General features: G+C 38.9%; 4 protein-coding genes across 5 annotated transcripts; 2 read left to right on the forward strand and 2 right to left on the reverse strand.

Annotated features, from left to right (window-relative positions):
• Positions 1–5,390: 5,390 nt before the first annotated feature.
• On the reverse strand, positions 5,391–6,782 carry LOC108091921. Its single transcript, XM_017191307.1, has 3 exons — positions 6,351–6,782; positions 6,063–6,271; positions 5,391–5,743 (listed from the first exon to the last, which is right to left on the reverse strand). The coding sequence occupies exons 1-3, from the start codon at positions 6,552–6,554 to the stop codon at positions 5,431–5,433; spliced, it is 726 nt and encodes a 241-aa protein (XP_017046796.1). The 5' UTR covers positions 6,555–6,782; the 3' UTR covers positions 5,391–5,430.
• Positions 6,783–7,644: 862 nt separating this feature from the next.
• On the reverse strand, positions 7,645–9,065 carry LOC108091919 (F-box only protein 11). Its single transcript, XM_017191305.1, has 3 exons — positions 8,794–9,065; positions 8,129–8,661; positions 7,645–7,991 (listed from the first exon to the last, which is right to left on the reverse strand). Exons 1-3 carry the CDS (start codon positions 8,986–8,988, stop codon positions 7,724–7,726), a joined length of 996 nt encoding a protein of 331 aa, XP_017046794.1. The 5' UTR covers positions 8,989–9,065; the 3' UTR covers positions 7,645–7,723.
• A 226-nt stretch (positions 9,066–9,291) lies between these two features.
• On the forward strand, positions 9,292–14,406 carry LOC108091845. Its single transcript, XM_043209254.1, has 6 exons — positions 9,292–9,576; positions 9,840–10,051; positions 13,248–13,428; positions 13,502–13,713; positions 14,052–14,162; positions 14,229–14,406. The coding sequence occupies exons 1-6, from the start codon at positions 9,292–9,294 to the stop codon at positions 14,404–14,406; spliced, it is 1,179 nt and encodes a 392-aa protein (XP_043065189.1).
• Positions 14,407–15,576: 1,170 nt separating this feature from the next.
• LOC108091911 lies at positions 15,577–17,508 on the forward strand. Of its 2 annotated transcripts, XM_043209057.1 has the most exons (8): positions 15,577–15,653; positions 15,716–16,007; positions 16,073–16,248; positions 16,327–16,443; positions 16,710–16,771; positions 16,848–16,867; positions 16,933–17,213; positions 17,268–17,508. In XM_043209057.1, exons 2-8 carry the CDS (start codon positions 15,720–15,722, stop codon positions 17,386–17,388), a joined length of 1,065 nt encoding a protein of 354 aa, XP_043064992.1. In that variant the 5' UTR covers positions 15,577–15,653; positions 15,716–15,719; the 3' UTR covers positions 17,389–17,508. The 2 variants fall into 2 exon arrangements, with proteins under 2 accessions (XP_043064992.1, XP_017046784.1); XM_017191295.1 differs by lacking the exons at positions 16,710–16,771; positions 16,848–16,867; positions 16,933–17,213.
• Positions 17,509–20,180: the final 2,672 nt, after the last annotated feature.

Below are 20,180 nucleotides of genomic sequence, written 5' to 3' on the forward strand. Positions count from 1 at the left end.
AGTTTGAGCACACGGAAAAAGCAGAGGAGAAAGTGCAGCGGTAAAAGAGAGAGTGGCTACAAGATAAATTCCCTATTTCTTCGCTCCGAAATAGTTGGAAAAAGTGAAAGAAAAATTTAAAAATGTTCGTCTTTAAATATGAGAGTTTGCTTGGCCAACCATTAACATATTTTATTTATTCCTTGTACCATTTTCATTTTCCATTTCCCTGCCACAAAAAACACACAGACACAAACCACTATAGAGATAAAAAGGAGAAAAATTAAACAGGAAATCTAAATAGCGAATGCCATTTTGGGTGTATTAAAATGTAAAGTGCATAAAAATCAACAGTTAACATTTTTTAAATACTTAGCTATTAAACTAAACGTAATATAAAGCCTACAAAATAAACGTCGAATATCATAAATCAAATAATTAAATCCAGATGCGAGGACTAAATTTAGAACGAAAACAATGTCACACTTAAATTTAAACGATTAAATAAACAATGCAAAAAGCAGCAACAAAATTCACACAAATACAACCGTACATACATAATACACACACAGGCAGCATCGAAATATAAATTGTGCATCATATATTGAAAGTATTAAACTGAGCTTATAAAATGTAAACTAAAAATGTCACACAAGAAGTTGCTAACTAATATGAAAAAAAATGCGAAAACTATTTGACAACATTCTCGACTTCCGTTTTAAAAAGCGTATAATAAAAAAGTCTGAAAACAAAATGGAATATATACAACAAAAATATGAATAAATACATAGAATATGGAACACATGAACACATGACACCTTTTAAAATGAAAACCAAATAACCACTGATACAACGTAAAAACCTAGAAAAAATAACTGATGGCAACAAATTGTTCGGAGGGACAAAATGTTATTCAATAAAATGTCCGTACACACACACAAGTTTAAAATAAAAAATTCAACCCGCAGTTACCAGAGGAAAAAACGAAATATATTTTGTATGATAATGATAAAATCAGCTTTTAGTTCTCGGTTTCGTTGAGGTCTAAAATTACACTTCAAACTCATAGGCAAACAAATATCAACCATTTTTGGTGTGACCTGTAAATATTAAATATATTTGCTTAAGCTTTAAGTATGTTTATTTGATAAGATTTTCTCAAGTAATTTAGGTGTGCTGGTATAAGTTTTTGTTTAATGCATAAATATTGTTGTTGTAAGCTTCTTAATTTAAAACTATTTTGTACAAACTTCCAGCCTAACAAATCCTTTGTTATAGTTTTAGACAATCAACTATTAAAATATATTTAATGCAGCAAAGCGAAATGAAAACAAAGAACTAATGACAAGTAAATGGCGTAACTTTTCTGTGAATAAAATAAACTAATGAGGAAAAAACCCCAATAAAGCATTAAAGCATATTTAATCTTAATGTCACTATGGGAAAACCAAAAAAAAATACGAGAAAATGCGAGAAAGAACAATTAGACGAAATTCATTTCAACAAAAACCATTTATGTAAATTGTTTCACTTGGGAAATCGACACGCTAAAGCAAAAACTAAATAAATAGAGAAATAAATGAAAAACTCGTTTACCAAATAATAAAAGACACAAGGAAGAAAAATGGAGACACTCGAGAAAACAAAATCGAATTAACGTCAAATACATAGAAGTGTATATGCTCTCATTGGTTGTGTTTTTAGGTTATAAACAAATAGGTTTGGCTCTGTGTGGGTGTGTGGGCGTGTGCACACACACAAACACACGCGCCATCCGAACAAACAAAACAGACAAACAATCGTTCATTCAATCACTCAATCAGTCGGTCGGTCGATCCCAACCACGATCGGTCGGACATATAATTGTACAGTTCATTTTCCACATTGAGTCATATATATTAACGAATAAATTAAATTAACTTTAGCTACCGGCAAGCGGAGAAGGGCCGCGTTTATCTGTATATTATGCTAGTAATGTCAAACATTTTGAATTTGCCTTTTCGAATCGATTCTGTTGAAGTTTTTCTTAGGTTTCTAGCTAAATGTTTAGTGTGCTTGATATACAAAGGGTTAAGCAGTTAATTTAGGTAATCGAGAAGAAACCATGTAATTTAAATACTGCCACAAATAAGACGAAATGAAATGCAAATAGAACATATAGAAAATATACACATATATGTATCATCTATATATGATGCGAGTACGAGTATAATGATATACGAACTAGTTAAGTGCAAACAATTTTCAGAGTGTGTCCAAAGAAAAAAAAGGATAGAAGATGGATCCGATGTGAGGAATATGGCCACTCAGACTAGTCACATAAGGGTAGATCGTGCAGATCGGGGCTCGAAGTTAACATTGAAGCTAAGTACTAACTATTTAGGCCAGATACGAATAACTCTGTATATAACTAAAGTAACCACCACGAGACACACACACACACACAGCAATGCATACACAAACAGCACACAGTTGAAGCAGTTCATACCTGTATATAAAACTAAAGATATTGTGGGGCAAACGCCGATCACGCCGATCACTGATCGATCATTCAGCAAGCGAAAGAATTTATTTCCAGTAGAATTCATTTCTCGATTACAGTTAAAGCAGACAACGAACTTGTGTACTCACAAAACTTAGATAAAGCACAGGAAAATTCTTAAAAAAAATTAGTAAAGAAAACCATTAAACGGTTGCCGAATGAAATGTCCTTTAAAGATGTTAAAAAGCAGGGCTAATTTAAAACCACTTAAAACGATGAGAAAAAGCAAACTGTTTCAATCCGAAGTAAACTTTTAAATACAACTCAAGAGGTTTTAAATCACTACAGATTTCCCTGCCTTCCATTTCGATAAGGACTTTCATTCAAGGCTAATACGTGTTTCATTTTAACAAAACGAAAACAATTTTAAGGCCAGTCACACTTAGCACTTACAAATATCATAATTAGTTAAATGCGAGATAGTTATTAAACAAAATATATTAAAACGAGCAAAGTGGGATAACTAACGCAAAGTAATTACGATGAAAACAGGAATTTGAGGTATTTGATAAATATGCGGCTTGACCCTGAGATTCAAAAAACATAAAATCGTATGTCTTCCAATCAAAGGTCGTCTTTTGTAGCAAACACAACAAGAATCAAAGTCTGCGTATTGCTAAAGAAAAACAAATAAACAAAACAAATTGGAAGCAACTGTGGAGCTGATTAATGCAGAAATGCAGAATATTTAAACAACAAACAAAACACCCACACAAATAGAAACTCACTCCATCACACACACACTCACACACACATTCTGCACTGCAAACTCGATTAGCGAATAATCACCACATTCCCTTAAGGGTTAAAAGGAAAACAAAAGAGGACACCTTCTTCGGTTGACATGTAGAATTCCTCACAATCTCTCCCCTCGAACTCTGATCCATTTCGGTTCCCAGCAACTAATCAAGTACCTGACAATAGATGAACTACACTTTTCCAGAATTTCTAAGCACTCCACATCGATTCATCCCATGAAAGCTCGTCTTGTACATACAGTTGCCGAATGTTTTATTCAATTTGGCTAAGAAGTTTCCAAAGAGTTGGCTAGAAGTGAGGCAAATCAAAAACAAAAAACACGTAAATTAATTCATTAAAAACGGTTTCAATGACAGCTAGAAAATTTAGACACTGACACACAAGCACACATTTCAGAGCAATTAGCATTCCTCCCATGATTTATAGCTAATTTAATATGCTTTCTTATGTACAAATAAAAACCAGACATCTTTTGTAAAATATTTTCCAAGGCAAAAACAAAACAATATGCTAATTTTAGGTTCTCGCTTTTTCAATAGTCTCAATGATTCAAATATTCTTCAATGAAAGCATTTTTAGTGGTTTTCAAAACGTTGACTTCAGAAATTCGCAGATTTGCAAGCAGCACAAAACACACAAACCCTCAAAACTCACTCTCACACACACGAAAATAATCAGATATTTAATGCTTGTATGTATGCGTTTCGTATGAATCCGTGTGAATGGCATTGCATGTGTGTGTGTGCGAGAAGAAGCCAAAATCAAATGTATAAATTTCATAAACTAAAATCACTCGAGTATGTAAGAGTTGTACTAACTATATATATTTGGAAGTATATAGTACTTAGAGGTATACATTATGCATATACACCTGTATGTATATTTTTTGTATTAACTGTTAGGTGCCGTTAGTTTTAAGTGCTTTCGTTGCAAGTTTTGTGTAAATTTTCTTTCAATTCGTTCGATCAAGATATGAAAAGCAGAAATCAATTTTAGCGTCAAGATTTTTAACTCAAAAACAAATCAAAGCAAATCTTAAAGTCTTGCAAATCACTGGGGAAAACAACACCACGAATATTAAAGTTAAAGGTAAAACGCCCACGGGTTAAACTAACGACAACTTGCTTAAAAAACAAAGAAAAAAAATAAAACGAAAACCAAAAATATTACTAATAAATATACATACATATACGCAGTAAACTAAAGCCAGATACAAATAAAGGTATGGAATAATGAATTAGTTAGTCGTCCCGAGCGCTAACTAAAAATTCTACACAGAAATCAATTTTGACTAAATTGAAAATTTAGTTAAATGAAATCGCATAACGTAAGTAAGCTAAGTAACGGTAATCCATAAACAATTTATGTAAAATACTTGCAACTAAGAATAGGCTAAGCTAACTTTGACACTGCAAATCAAAGCAAGATCAGCAACAAGCAAACCTAAAGACAAGGTACACGAAAACAAATTTGTGCATCAGTAATTCAAATAAATGTGACACAATACTTAAACTTAAACGGAAAAGCGTTGCATTTACATTTCACATAACAAATACATGAGTAAATATATATGAAAACACTATATATATTAAATATATATTCAAAACTCTCTTGAACAACAAAAACAGCAAACATATTACATAACAACCGAAACTAAAGAATTACACTCACGCGCAGCCAGCAAGCAAACAATTGAACATTGAAAATTGATCAAAAATTAACAGATCATAAAATATAAAAAACAAAAAACAAGCAAAAAAAATTAACAAAATTGATAGAAGAAAAATAAATATGTTGACTAACACAACAATATAAAAAAGAATTGCATTAACAATTTAAATGTAAGACACTAAATAACGAACTTAAGCTAAACGCAAGAACAAATTGAAATAATAGCAACAATTGCGAAAAATAACACTAAAATTGAAAACAATTAAAAAAACGACAACACATTAAAAGAAAACAATTACTATATAAATAAATGTTACGCGTTATTAAATAAAGAAGAATGAAAATAATTTGTTTTAAAAAAAACCAAAATGACTTTTATATTTAATGGGGGTTTAAAATGGAGAGGCTCAAACTTACCATTAAAAAAAAAAACATAAAATCAATGCATTATATTTTATTTTATCGAATTTTCAAGGTTGTCACATATAGTTGAATGAACTAAACTTTGTGGTAGTTGCTGCCATATATTTTCCCAAAGCCAATGCCAAAAGAGAAAACTGGCATCCTGGATATATATCGTGGCATTCACGTGAGTTCCTCTTTGATCGGCGGTATATATGATCGTAATTATGATGGGCCTGTGGTTCATGGGAAGCCACTGGACTTGGTGGCAAACTAAAGACAGTTCTGACCAATTCCTGTAACATATTACCACGTTGATTGGAGGGAAGCATGTATCTGGCACTCTCACAAAGAGCACGAGCCACGCAAGAGCGACCATTAAATCCCATGCTGAAAAAATGTCAGAAAAAAATTAATGTATTATTAAAGGTAAAAAAATAGTAATCAATCAGTCCGCAGTCTTTTACAAAAAGTGAATTGGTTACCTTTTTTATAAAGTCCATTAAAAAGTTTAAATATTTAACCAATTATATCTATAAATTGAAAAATTTTTTTAAGAGGAAAGAAAAAATTATCTCAGTTAGCTCATAAAAGTGTATCAATTTTATTTGCAGGGACCCTAAAAAAAACCGTGTGGTAAACAAGAACCAACCATTTTTCCTTTATAATTGTTTGCAGGTTTTCTTTTAGTTTTTACTTTCAAACTCACTTGTTAAAAAGAGACTGCACCTCGTCGTAGAAGGCTCTCCTGGAGCGCCGCTTGATGGTGTCCTTAGCCAAAGTGGCGTTCAGTCCGTGGGCGTGCTGGATGACCCACTGGTGGTTGGGCAGATCGTAGGCCACGCCCCAATTAACCGCCCAACTGAGGTAGTCCACATCGGGGTTGCCAATCATGCCGATCGTCATGCAAATGGCTCCCTGCAGGATGATTCGCCGTTAGAGATGTCTTACCAACACCAAACACTGGCCATCAAACTGGCCATAAACACACTCACACCGAAACCGAAGAGCCCTCCGGAAATGCCAGATATCGCTTTTGACGGCGCAGAACTTTCGCCACCGCCCGTGTGGCATTTGCACCGGGCGATGAGGGGGCAAGCACCTCGGATTGAACACCTTGCACCACCGAATGTGCAACTGCTGTCAGGAGGAGGAGGCAGAAAACCAGTAGGTTGAAGTGGCAAGTTGGGGAGAGCCTCATGCTGACGGCAGAACGTTTCGTTGGTAACTGAATTGAGGCCCAAAAGCGAACGGTCCGCTTTGGCGGCTTATTAGCTCAAGTGCTCTGTTGATTGCACTGATTAGCGGTTGGCTGTAAAGTCTGCTTTTAACAAGTGCCCATTGTTGGTGGTCTCTGGGCTTTTTCCCCTCCGCTTGGCCATCGGTTGTCAGCACGGCCAACTCTGATTGCTGTAGCATGTAAATTTCTGTCAACAGCGGGAAATACTCTTGTTTTGTTTCCACTTCCAGTCCAATTGTCAGCATTGTGGAGCGAAAAAACAAACAGCACAAATTATGGAATTGGCAGCTCGTTTCCCCGGGGAAGGGAGTTGCATCCACAATGGGATCCATCAATACGTCCATACCCTACTCCACATGAAAATGCATTTATGGCATCACAGCTTTCGGGTTTAATTTTCAGGTTGTAGGTAGGTAAACAATACTTTTTTGGTTATCTGTTGAAACAACAAAGAAACTCACAGGCTGACCACTTTTCACTGGAGCGCACCACAAAGTGACCGAAAAAACTGTCAATAAAACTGCCGATGTACGAGTATTTACTTAATTTCGATTCAACTTTTTGGCCTGACACACAATAAATATATTTTTTTTTTGCTCATCAATTTATGCACTTATTTTTTGTTTGCATTTATTGTTTGAACTGTGAAAATATTACAGAATTTGTAAAAGCTTAATGCATGAGTATTGATTTTCTCAACAATGTTACAAGCCTTGGTAAGCCATGAAATTAAGGTGCAAAGTAACGATTGATGGAGATTGTTAGCTTTAAATAAGATTATATTTTTTATACTTACATGCATCATTTTACTAAAAAACCAAGTGATTTGGTGGGATCTTATACGCATCTATCGTGAAAAGTATAGTAAAATTAGCTTTAAATATTTGTATGTCCTTTCACAAAACTCAAATATTTTAAATGTCAAGCAAAAACCGGTTTAATCGTTTTATTGAATCCCCTCGAGAAATGCGCAGTATTTTTATGGTTTTATTTATTACAATTAAATTGAACATGCATCACAATCCATTGGCTTTATATAGGGTGTCAAAGCAGTTAGCTGGCGCCCTGCTGACCGGCGCATTTCGATAAATTCACTGACTTGTTTTTCGCATTTCGCTTATTTATTTTAATCAACTGGCGCTTTTCCCCAGAAACCGTTCGCTGATGAGCAGCAGAAAACTCTGGCGGCAATGCGGTCCGTACAAAGTGGCACACTTATGCAGCGAATGGCCGGCGGTGAAGGCCTCCCGATACTTGGCCTTATGGGCAATCTCCGGATGCACGTAGCGCAGCATGATGCGGAAGACGTCGTGGAAGAGCGTGAAGCCCGGCGGAGCCAGCAGATGACGCGCCTCGCACAATGTCCGCATGATGCAGTAATCTGGTTGGTAATTATACCTTCAAAGAGGGGAAAAATGTGGATAAGATGACAATTTGTACTAAACAAATTGCATTGATTTAAGGACTTTGAAGTTACTTTACATCTGGGGGGGATTTTGTTATAAATTATAGTATAAATATTAAAGTTTACTTACATAATTGACATCATGGACAGGAGGTCGAAGAGCATTCCGTGTGGGTTCTGTGACTCGTTGATCACCTTCGTTCCCCGGCTCTCCAGCTCTCGTCTCAACCTGCGACTGATGGCAGATGGTCGGCAGTAGTAGGTTCCGTACATGTCCTTCACCAAGTGCGAGGCAGGACATCCCTGCTGCATCGGCTGCGAAAAGGACCTGCGATTGCCCAAGGTGGGAATGCCTTGCGGATAGGCGAAGTAAAAGGACTGAATGGGATCCGAGGGATTGAGGGGCACAATTATGGGTTGCGCTTGAAAAGGAGTTGGTGATCCTAGAGAGGATGGTGGTGGTGGTGGTGGAGGAGGAGGTGGTGGCGGTGGAGGAGGAGGCGGCGGCGGTGGAGGAATAGGCTTGATTTTTGGCTTGCCCACATGCCGAGGTATCCAATCTTCAATGGCAGCTGGCAGTTCATAGAGACTTGTGATCTCCGCCAGCCAAAGAAGTCCTCTTGGTATGGTTTCTAAAATGGCCTTGGCGCAGTTGGCTGTAACCTATGTTAAAAGTAAAGGAAATAGTTCACAATAAGGTAATTTAAAAGGAAGTTTTGTATTGTATTTATTTTTTAAAGTAATTCGAAAGCAACACAGCATAAATCTCGAATTTTCTCTGTAAGGAAAACTCACTGTTAGAGATGAACCCAGTTCAAAGGTGAGCCATCGCTTCTGGCGATGGAGCAGATGAATCTTCTCGTGCATGTAGGTTACTCCTCGACTGCGTAAGCTGTGATTGGATTTCAGGGAATCCATGCCATTGCCTGCGGAGGCACAGCCCACCAAAACGGCCAGGAAGACCAGTCTGAACCAAACTAAATTTTCCATAGCTGAGTCGCTGGCACCCAAAGAACAACTAAAAAACCAGAGATTCGCCAGATCGACAGTAAACTCCAAACAGAAGAAGTGGCCAAGCTTAAATTCCGTTCGCGTGGCCCATTAATTTGGTTCGGAGCGTGTCTTGACCGCATTGCAAGCTGCTGTTTGGTAAAAACATTAGCTCCAAAGCGGGTCACTTGGCCGGGCTCTAATTCAATTAACAAGTTGCCATTTTGATAGAACGCTAAGACAAAACGATGAACCAAATGCGACTGATTCGAAGGGTCGAATCAGATTGAATCAGTTGGAAATATGAGTGAAACTTGGCTGACGCTATTGCTCACGACATGGCTTTTGGTCGAATGCCAGGGCAACTCGTTGGATGAATTTGCTCGGGCGGCGACGACGAGGAGTCACGAAGCCGGCAAAGTCAACAATGTCACGCTGACTACGCCGGGACTCGACGCTCGGGGATTGGAGGACCTCGACCGGGACTTGGACCAGGACCCACTGACACCACATGCGGCCCCATCGTCGCAGCGGAAACTCTCGAGAGGCAAGCGTTTTGTGGCATTTCCCCAGGGTTCATCAGCTTCGGTAAGTCAACGAACCCTCGAACAATGGCACAATGTGCCGACCCTTTGCACAGGAAAAAATCTTCCTAATAAGTGAGATATACAAAAGGAATATTGGAAATAATATTCGAGCTTAATATAGTAGAAACACAAAAGAAATTGCTAGCAAAAAATGGTTAAAGTAAGTTAAAGGTAAAACTAATAGAAACTTTCAAGAATGTTTTTAACGTGTTTTAATTTTTTTTTGTTCTACCTAACTCACTAATTTTTTTGGTTGTGTTTCAGGGTGCTGTCTGTCTGACCACCGGTGTAATCGGCAACCCCAACCTGCTGTATCTCAGCTTGGGCATCAATTGGGGCGTTGCCTACGACCTGCCCAACATCACCTGGGTTCTGCAGAATGCCCACGGGTGGACCACAAAGAAGTCGGCCAAGGCGCAAATCAAGCGCAGACATCGACGTGAGCTCTACGCTCGTTTGGAGACAATGATAGACAGGTGAGTGGGTCGCCATTCATGGGTCATCGCCACTCGAACCACTCAAGTCTGTTTGTGTGTGAAAACCTGCACAAAGTTCGAAGCTGAGGTTTTTCGGCCAGGCTGAAACTATTTGAAGAGCTAAACAACAGACAATGGTTTTATTAAAGTGCATAAGCCAATATTGAAGGCTTTCAATTCGCTTGATTCCAGTTAAACACAAATATTATGTTTATTTCATAGCCGCAAGTCATTTAGAAAGGTAAATAAAAACTATAAATATTTGCTGGATAACCAACCTAGGACAATTAGCATTCATATGTTAGTAAATGCAAATAATATTCTTTCAAAAAAGAGTCAACAAAACAATTAATAATATTTAGACAACTAAATAAGTTAATTCAGTTAATTTTTATTGTCATCACAATCAGACACTTAATTTTCTCAACATAAAAACCTATTGTTTTTTGTGAGAAACTGAATACTCCGAATATGGCTATTAATCATCCCCGTGAAGTGTTTTTACTTTCCAATCCCACTGCACAACACACACAGAATACACTTCCACTCACATGAAGATACTTTACATGTTTCGAGTGGCAGGCACAGGTTCCCCGGCTTTCAACTGGCTGCTTTCGCTGCCAAAATCAGCCGAGCCACTTGGCTTATCACGCACAGTGCGACCGAGAAAACTTCGCACCCAAAGTGGTCGTTGTCCCAACCCAGCCACGCCCACCGCCCACTGTGAGATCCCAGCCCTACGCCCCCCGTTCGCCGCCTTCATTGGGGATGCGTGCTCATGGCATAATAATAAAATGTTGGTATTTTATATTAGCATTTAAATTGGCTTTTTGTATGCTTCGGAAATAGTTTAATATCCGTTGAGGACGAGCGTCTGCGGTTCGGCAACTTTAACTTGAAGGCAATGCGAAAAATGCATAACAAATTAGGCCGTAATTGGGGAGAGTTATAGTATGTGGCGGCTGCTGTTAAACTATCTGCAATCTGTAAAATGTCTTATCAACGAGCGGCACACACAAAAACACACACCCACACACACGTATATCCTTGAAGATAGGGATACACGGATTCGGTGACGGGCGTTGTCATGGTAATCAAAGGACTTGAGGCCCCTTTTCAGGATTCCCGCCTCAATTTCGTAGCCGGGCTAAGCTTCAAGTGGTCGTCAAAAAGTTACCATATTTGTCCTTCGACCGGCTTTTCCTTTTTGGCCCGCCATCTGCCTTGGATTTTCCCCTGGCTTTGACCTTAGCTCCCAGCTTCTAGGATCCAGCTTCCAGCTTCACGTGTCGAGAATTCGGTGTGTCTGCCGCTGTGTTCTCGCCCGTCTTGTGTTTCATGATTGTTTTCCCTCGATTGGTTTCGCTTTTCGATTGTCTGTTTTGCTTAGCGTCCCACAATTGATGCCTGGCAATTTTGGCCCTGACTTTTGGCATTGGCTCCTCTGGTTTACGACCGCCGCCTCTCCCTCTAATGGGTCAGCTAAGCGCCTTCCCTGGCCTCAATTGCCTCTATCCGATATGTCGGCTATACAGCTATACAGCTAACCAGTTGGGATATGTAGTTTAGTATATGTGGTATAGTATGAGCTGCGAGTCCTTGTGTATGCGCTGTATGCCCTGTGGGGTTAATGAAGTTGTTTGTTTGTTTGTCCGCCTGTCTCCCATTCCACAGAACTCGACTTGACAGCCGCCACTGTCGCTGGATCTGAGGAGGGGGCTAAAAAGTCCTACTAGTTAAATATCCCCTGGAAATTATACAACTCCCACTGCAACTCCACTTTGTGGGAATGCATGCGGTGGAAGAATATTAAGCAGTTAGTTTTTGCAAAACCTTTAAAACTTTAAAAAATTAAAAAATCCGAATTGGAAAATTTAAATGCACGTTGCTTAGGATTTCCGCCAATAAAATTTAGAGGTACGCCACTTTGAAATTGGATCATAATCAACAAAAATATGCGTTGAGAAAGTCCAGTTTTAGGTTACTTCCATGAAAATCATCTAAATCTTGAAAAAATCTGACATGAACAGTGGTCAAAATTTCGACCATAGAAAAATGAAAAATTTTGAATGCAGTTATATATATTCGATTACAAACGTTTAGAGGTATACCACTTTAAAATCTGATTAAAATTGACAAAGTTATGGGCTCTGGAAGACCAGTTTCAGGTTCCTATACTGAAAATAATCGGAAAATTAGAAAAAATCTGACATGAACAGGGCTCAAACTTTCGACCATCGAAAAATGGAAAGGATACAATTACAAACGTTTATATGTATGCCACTTTGGAATCTGATTAAAATTGGCAAAGTTATGGGTTCTGAAATCCGTGTTTTGGGTTACTATGCTGAAAACCATTGAAAACTTGAAAAAATCTGACATGAACAGGGGTGAAAAAATCGACCATCTTCGAATTGAAAAATTTAAACGCAGTTTGTTCAGGAATTCCGCCACAAACATTTAGAAGCATGCCACTTTAGAATCGAACTAAAATTGATAAAGTTAAGTAAACGTGGAAACCTTGCTTGAGGTGTAAACTAACGCGGTCATGATTTTGCATTGCAGCCAAGTTGGCAAATATGCCAGTTCGGCCCATCGATCTCTGTCATCGCATCTCTGGCTCTTTGGCTTACAGGTAGTTCGACCTTTGCATGGCATCGACAGGTGGAAAGGGAGGAGCAGGAGGCTCAACTGGAGGTTCTTGTGGAGGTGCAGTTGCAAGTGTCGGCACAGGCAATTCAATTAAGTTGCAGTGCCTGTCTGGGTTGTACCCCCTTCACCCCCCTTCACCGCCCTTTCTTAGCCTTCCTTTTGGGCCGGTGCCATGTTTATTGTAAACGTGACTGCTGCAAGTGTCTGAAGAGCATTCTAAACGTTAACGGACAATTGACACATTTGCACTTTGGCAATTTTCCTTTGGCCCCCCGAACCACAGCCCATCCATCCATTGAATCCATTGTCTTGGCAGAACAGAGAGCGAGTTTCCACTGCAGTTTTCCGAAGCTGTTTGCAGTTTTCAGTCAGTTTCGAGAGTGGCACGTGCCACGTTGCCTTCCGCCATGATTTACGCGAGCTCTGTATTGTTTAATTATCGTTTAATTGTTGCAAAGTTTTTGATTTACGATTTAATTGCAACGACAAATGCAACGCTCTCTTCTACTGTCGCCGCTCCCTCGTTTTTTCCGGGTAATGTCAGCCATGATTTATGGTCGCCGCCAACATTGATGACTATGATGGAACGTGCAGAGGACTCCACTCCATCCTCATCCGCCTCCGCATCTCTGGTTTCATCCTCGCAGCTGTTGCACCATCGGTGGCAGAAAGTCCTCAGTCGACCGAAGCGTTATCTCAGCTTTCCCGAGGGTTCCTCTTTGTCCGTATGTATCCCCCATCCCCCACTCCCCATCCTCTCCAGCTGAGAGTCCTTTTTGTCATCGAGTCCTTGACCAGGTGGCCGTCTGCTTCACCGTGGGCATCATCGGGAATCCGTATTACGGCTACAACAGCTTTGGCCTGAATTGGGGAGTGGCCTACGACCTGCCAAATACCTCGTGGGTCCTTCAGAGCTTGCACGGCTTCTCCACACATCCCGTGGCTCCGGCTGTCCTGCGTCGCAGGTCCAGGAGCGCCATCTTCCAAAAGATTGAGAGCGTTGTGGATAAGTACGGGTGATTTTTATAAGCCTGAAATAAAGTGAAGTTTAAACTATTGTTGTTTAATGGAGTGAGAGGACTTTTAACACAAAAATAGATATCTAAGAAGAAGTTAGCAAGCTTAGGACTTTTAAAATGCTTCCTGCTTTGAATTTATTTTCATTTATGAATTTCATTTATGAATTGCACATGGAGGGAACTTTATTTGGTACAATTATTATTAAGAGTTAAACAACAAGCGGAAGGTAGAGTTTTATTTTTTTTTTTTTTTAATTTGTTCGCTATATTTTAAAAGCTTTAAATAATATTTTTAAAACATAAATTAAATGTATCTCTTTATCGTTTAGTATGGGCTACAATGGACGCGATTGCATCTTGAGAACGCTTTGCGAAAGTCGTCAATACTTCCAGCGCACCAAGATGAGCATGGTTGGCGAAATGCTGCGCACTATATTCAGGTGAACTAAAATAATCATACAAAAATATATTTTTTAATCTAATAATAATCCAACCCTTATTTGCAGCCTGCCTAAGCAGAGAATTTTCACCCGGGAACTGCACGAGAACTCGGATATAGTCCACTATGACAAGGCTTATAGGAATGGCCACACGGACGACTGCACCCAGTACCACTGTCACTTTTCCCTGCTGGAACTGGCCTTTGGCAAATACACGACCCCGCCGAAAAATTATTACACCTAATAAATTCCCGATACTTAAAAACGTTTCGCATCAAATTCTTTTTAAATGTCAACTTGTCCACCTCCGTTTCTTGGCTGTGGAAAGGGCACTTGTTGAGCCAGGTTAAAAATGACACTTCATATATCTTCTGCCCAGCTGCAAGTCGGCATCCTCGGCTACTGAAAGGAATTGATGGTGTCTGTGAGCCGACTCCAGCTGACTGATGTGCAAGTCCCTCTCCTGACACCTCCTTTCCCAGCATTATAGTCCTGCCATCGGTAAACGGACTTCAATTTGAGCGAAATAAAAGTATGTTGGCCAAACTTTCTTCGGCTTTACTCATTGTCGCTGTTCGGAAAACTGAATTCAATCAACAGGGAAGATGGAACAGCATTGTCTCTGAGTGAAAATTAAGTGACAGGCCGAAATATTTATTGGATGTCCATTTTGGGAATGCGGAAACATGAGCGGGCATAAATTTACAAATTGTCAATGGGCAGATTTTTCAATATCAGAATTACAGCCATCCAATCGATACAAATAAAAGTAACAGTGGTTCTTGAGATGAATTTATGGCCTGAATTTATGGATTAAAAATGTAGTTCATTTTCACATAGAGAATTTTATTTACGTTTCTTTGAAACTGTAAAAATAAAAACATTAGTTATGTTACAATTATTATAGTAATTTATTATAAACTTAAATTAGCAACACATATTGCTTTCAATGACCCAAAAAAATATTTATTTATAAATAAAATTCGAACTACATATTTGTTCTTAGTTATATTTCCAGATTTTCACACCTCATCCGAATGCTCTGCTGTCCCCATTTATAATGGTAAACGGGGAAATTGCGGATGTCAACAAGAGTTCTATGCCAGCAGCAGCAGCAGCCGAGTGAAAGATGGAGAGAAAAGTGTTAACAAGTAAATGTCATGTCCAGAACTAGAATTCCAGAGCGGGATGAGCAGCTGGATGGCAGGACGGACTGACGGACTGAGGCGGGAATTGGAAGACACGAGATGTCACCGAACCACACAGAGCAATAAATAAATAAGCAACGCCAGCAATAACAACAAAGCATCATGAAGAAATTCTTTGTTTGTTTGTTTGCTTCTCTTTTCGGCGCTCGCATTTATGTCGGCCAGATTAAATATATATCCGAGCTGGTATCAGTAGTCAAGGGGAACTGAAGCTGGAAACAAGCCCCAAACCCCAACAAAAATATGAACGGCAATTAAGCGGGAGAAAGCTGGAAAAACTGAAGTAGTTTCCGCAAAATCCCTTCGCAGTTGAGAGTATTAATTAGTGGACATTTGGAAATTCAGCAATATGACTCACCTGTCAGCGACGTCGATTTTGATGCTGATTCTGCAAGTGGTGCAATTGCAGGTGGTGCCCATCCTGTCGACGAGTCCCACTCCCGTCACTCATCCGATGTCAGTTGACAGTTTCGAGGGGCTCAGCAGCACCCTGCACAAACATTCCGACAGCCGCATCCAAAGTCCCGTGTCCATGCTGGGCAACAAATTCGAGGACGAGAGCAGCACCAACAATGCCACAAGGATTCTGCGGCGTGGCAAGCGTTATCTTCAATTCGGCAAGGGATCACGTATGTCGGTGCGTATGCCATCCAGTTTTAATTGGCTCCCAATCACCGGGTTCTCCTCGACGATTCCCCCCAGTGGCGCACCAACGGCAAGAATAATCTGTGGAACATCAACACACTGTGGGCCTACGGCTATGGATTCCGCGCCAATTATCCCTTTCCGTCCATCGAGGACCAGAAAAAGGATAATGCGGTCTTCTTTCGCCTTTTCAAGAGGGACCTCTTCTCCAAACTGGAGACGGCTTTGGATGGGTGAGTACTGCATACTGTAAACCAAAAGAAAAGTAAAATAACGTTGACTGTTTTCATATTTCATATATTTCCATATAGACACGGCTTCGATGGGCGAGCTTGCATGTTAAAATCATTCTGCACCGCCTTAAATGATGTGGATAAACCCAAACAAAAGAGCGGAATGCTCTTCAAGATGCTTAAATTGATATTCAGGTGAGTTGGTCACATGCTCTATTTTTCAGATAAAGTAGAGCAGAGCAAGTCATTAATTAGCATTGTTCTGATAAGTCTTTGAACAAAGAAAACTAGTTTTTATTCTTCAAAAGAACTTTCTGGGTATGACAATTCTATAGATTTCCATTCTGTTCTGTTAGTTGATTTCTTACATCGGTTACAATGGTCACGGTTCGGTTATATTTTTTACTCGCTATTATCACACTAGGGACAGCCCAAGATCAAAATTCCACAACGATTCACAGTCGAGCCAAGCGATATCTGGATATAATAGAAACCTCTCGAATATTTGTGGGTAATCTAAGAAGCCTTTACTCACAAAATAACCAAAAAAAATATTTACATACTTAAATATCTAGTCAAAACAAATAGAAATATTAGAGTTCTTATTCCGTTTTACCATGTTTGGCTTGCTTTATTTTGTGGTAAAGGCTTTTCAAATTCTAGTGACACAAAAATTGCTTATAGCCAAGTTTGTTATTCATTTTAAAGTTCCGCGTTAATGCCAAGAACAATGTGATCAAATCGCCGGTTGTGTGGGCCCATGGCTACGGCTTTCGAGCCAACACCCCGATTTTGGTCAAGAGGGAGAACCGACCCTTTCGCAGGGACACGTATGAGTTGCTCCACGAACTGATAGATCGAAGTGGCTTGGATGGGCGAGCCTGTGTGCTCAAGGCCTATTGCACCGCTTTGGGCGGCGATCATGGCCAGGGATTTCTGTTTAAGCTACTGAAATACGTGTTTACGTAAGTGCTTACCACTGATTAATTATGGCGCGTATGTACATTATTTAATTGCAGCCTGGATGAGCACGACAAGCGACACATGCCGCATTTGCGGGAGGAGAACTGCGAACAAATCATGCACAGCCATTGTCCCTTGAGCTTCGATAGTATATCACCATACACGGACGATGTTTAATGTTGTTTGTACTCGTATGGTATTGTTCGCCCCCCAATTGTTGATCTAAGCATTGCAAAATAAACAGAACCGAGATTGAATTGGACATCATAAAATAAATATATGCACAAGCCCATTGAATTGATTGCCTAAAATAATAGTACTGATAGTAATAAAAACACTTCAAAGGGTTGACATTCGCCCTTGGGCCTTTAAAGTTTGTTCCCTGCCACAATTGCACTTAATGAAATTGTTAATTTAGCAGATTTTTCACTTCATTTCAGGAAAGGCGATTTGGGTATCTGCTTTGCAGTTATTTTTTGAATACCCTCAAATTAATGAATAATATTTATTTAGTCTACAAAATTAACTCAAATTTAACAAATATTTAATTTTTGGTTTAAAGAAAACTATTACTAAATTAAATTTAATTATTTTAAGTCCATTGAAAATCATAAACTGTTGGGTATCAAACCTTCGCAATCTTGTAGATGCCATCGATTTTTTACGAAAATCTCACAGTAAGTGTTGGTGGCTGCTGATGATATTTATTCGCTGTTGTTGCCATTTGTAATTTATAATTAACTTGTGTGCCATTTGCAGGTTTTGGACAAGTGTTTCTGTTTTTTTTCCCCGCCACCGCTGATTGTGCGTGTGGCAATCAGCAACGTGCATTTAATTGGCATTTATATTAAACAGCTGAAAGTGAGCAGCCAAAAAGGATGCCGGGCAGATGGGCAAAAAAAAAAAAAAGGGAGGAGGAGGAGGATTCGGTGGCCATTGTTGACCTCGTTGCATGACAAAAGTGTTCCAGCTGTTTAATGTCACCAGCACGAAATGCCGAGTGGTGTTAAAATGTTTGCGGCAGCCTTTGATGCACTCGTCACGCCCCCCGAGGAAAAACCTGTCGCCCACCGCGGCCGCATTAAAAATTAACTTTAATTAAGTTGGAAAACATAAATTACATGCACGCGTACAAGGGCATTAAATTGCAGTTGTGGGAGCCCTCAAGTCTCTAGTTTGCAACAAGGATACACCAGGAAACTAGCAAGCAGGTCAGGGAATTGCAGGGGATTGGAGCTGGAGAAGTACTTCCATTTGGACTTTGACCGCAAAACTTTAAGCGTTTATAGGGCAACAACTTTGTGCTACTTTCACCAAAAAAAAAGGAAAAAAGGAGGGAAGAATATATAGTACAGTGCACACAGAGCAACGCGTTCGTGTCTCAGCCTTAATCAAGTATTAATTATCCTGCCGTGCGTTGAATTGCAGCATTAAGAGGTCAACTCCTTTCTCAACCCACATCCACTGACCTTACTTTATTCACATGAGCCGTATATTGCACGTTACCTTCACCTGTTTTTCTATAAATCGAGTTAACGAAGGTATATTGAAATTCGTATTTGATTTGTTTCTTATTTATAAAAATATAATTCCATTTATTTATACCTTTTCAAATTATGAATTTGGTCTTATTCTTAAAAAGTTGCCTGGAAACTGGTCAAATACAAATACCATTTATGTTACGCCAGAAAAATAATATAATAAATAAAATAAAAATAAAATTATGTTTTTAAACAAATGAATATTTATACCTATATTATACTGGGTATTTTCTGATCCTTATACAGGACTTGAGGCTACATTTTTTACTTGTTACATTTGCTGACAACACAAACGTAAATGTCACTTTGTTGTTGGTTGTGGTTGCAGTTTAATTTTCTCATTTGGTGATGTTTGCATTTTTCGCTCTCATTTTTCGAGTTTGGGTGACGTGAGTTTTCGCAATTACAATTAATTTTAAAATACCCTGAAAATGTGCAGAATTCTCACGGCAAGTGACAAATAATTGGAAAGAGGATTTTACACGTACGACTTTAGCTAATTGAACTCTCAACCCAACTCCAAAAAGCATTTAATAAGATAAATTATATGGAAAATCACCAACAAATTTAAATAGGTAGATAAAAATAATAACCTGTAAGTTATACTGTGAAAAGTAAATAGTAACTCCTGGGTAGTTCAACTTAGTCATACTTGAATATTTCAGCTTAAAAGCTTACAATCGAACCCATTAACCAAAAACATGTATTGCTTTCATAACTGCCAGTTTATTGTTTTAATTTGTTTTTCTTAAACTGCCACTTATTTATATATTGGCATACAATTTTTGACCTTTTACCGAAGCACAATAAATGCGTTCTGCATCAATAAATTGTTGAACAGATAAAAGCATTTTGGTGTTTTTCAAAAATTTAAAATAATAAACCCCGCCTATTAGAATCGCCGACAAATATTTTAGCTGCCAGCTGGATGTCAGCATGAAAGCCATTTCAATTACTTAGTAAAATAGGCAATTTGCAGTTTAACTGGTATTCGCCTGGTGGCATTAACTCGACCGCCTGCTGATATCAATGCGAACGGACAGGTGCGGTAAGTTATTTGGCCTCCATCGAAATGGGAGTGATGGCATGCATGTGAAACAATATAGACAAGATTAGCGCACACCTCACCTCGGGTAATTTATTGGCAGTCAAGGACCTACGAAATGCGCATCTGGTTCATTATGCATGCGAAAAGGGCAGATTGGGGCTCAAAACCCCATATCCTGACTGCACTTCCCTTTCATCTGTATTCTGTATCTGTATTACATTCACCCATTCATTCATTCATTCGTTCATTCATTCATTAATCGGAATGAGGTGGACCGACTGGCATGCAAATTGATTTGATGCGTTGTCAATTAAAATGTGCAATTAATTTCATTCGGTTTGCCTCACATTATCGAATATGTAATTGGATGGGGCGATTGA

This window comes from Drosophila ficusphila, unplaced genomic scaffold (genome assembly GCF_018152265.1).
Source record: "Drosophila ficusphila isolate 14025-0441.05 unplaced genomic scaffold, ASM1815226v1 contig_791, whole genome shotgun sequence".
Taxonomy (NCBI): domain Eukaryota; kingdom Metazoa; phylum Arthropoda; class Insecta; order Diptera; family Drosophilidae; genus Drosophila; species Drosophila ficusphila.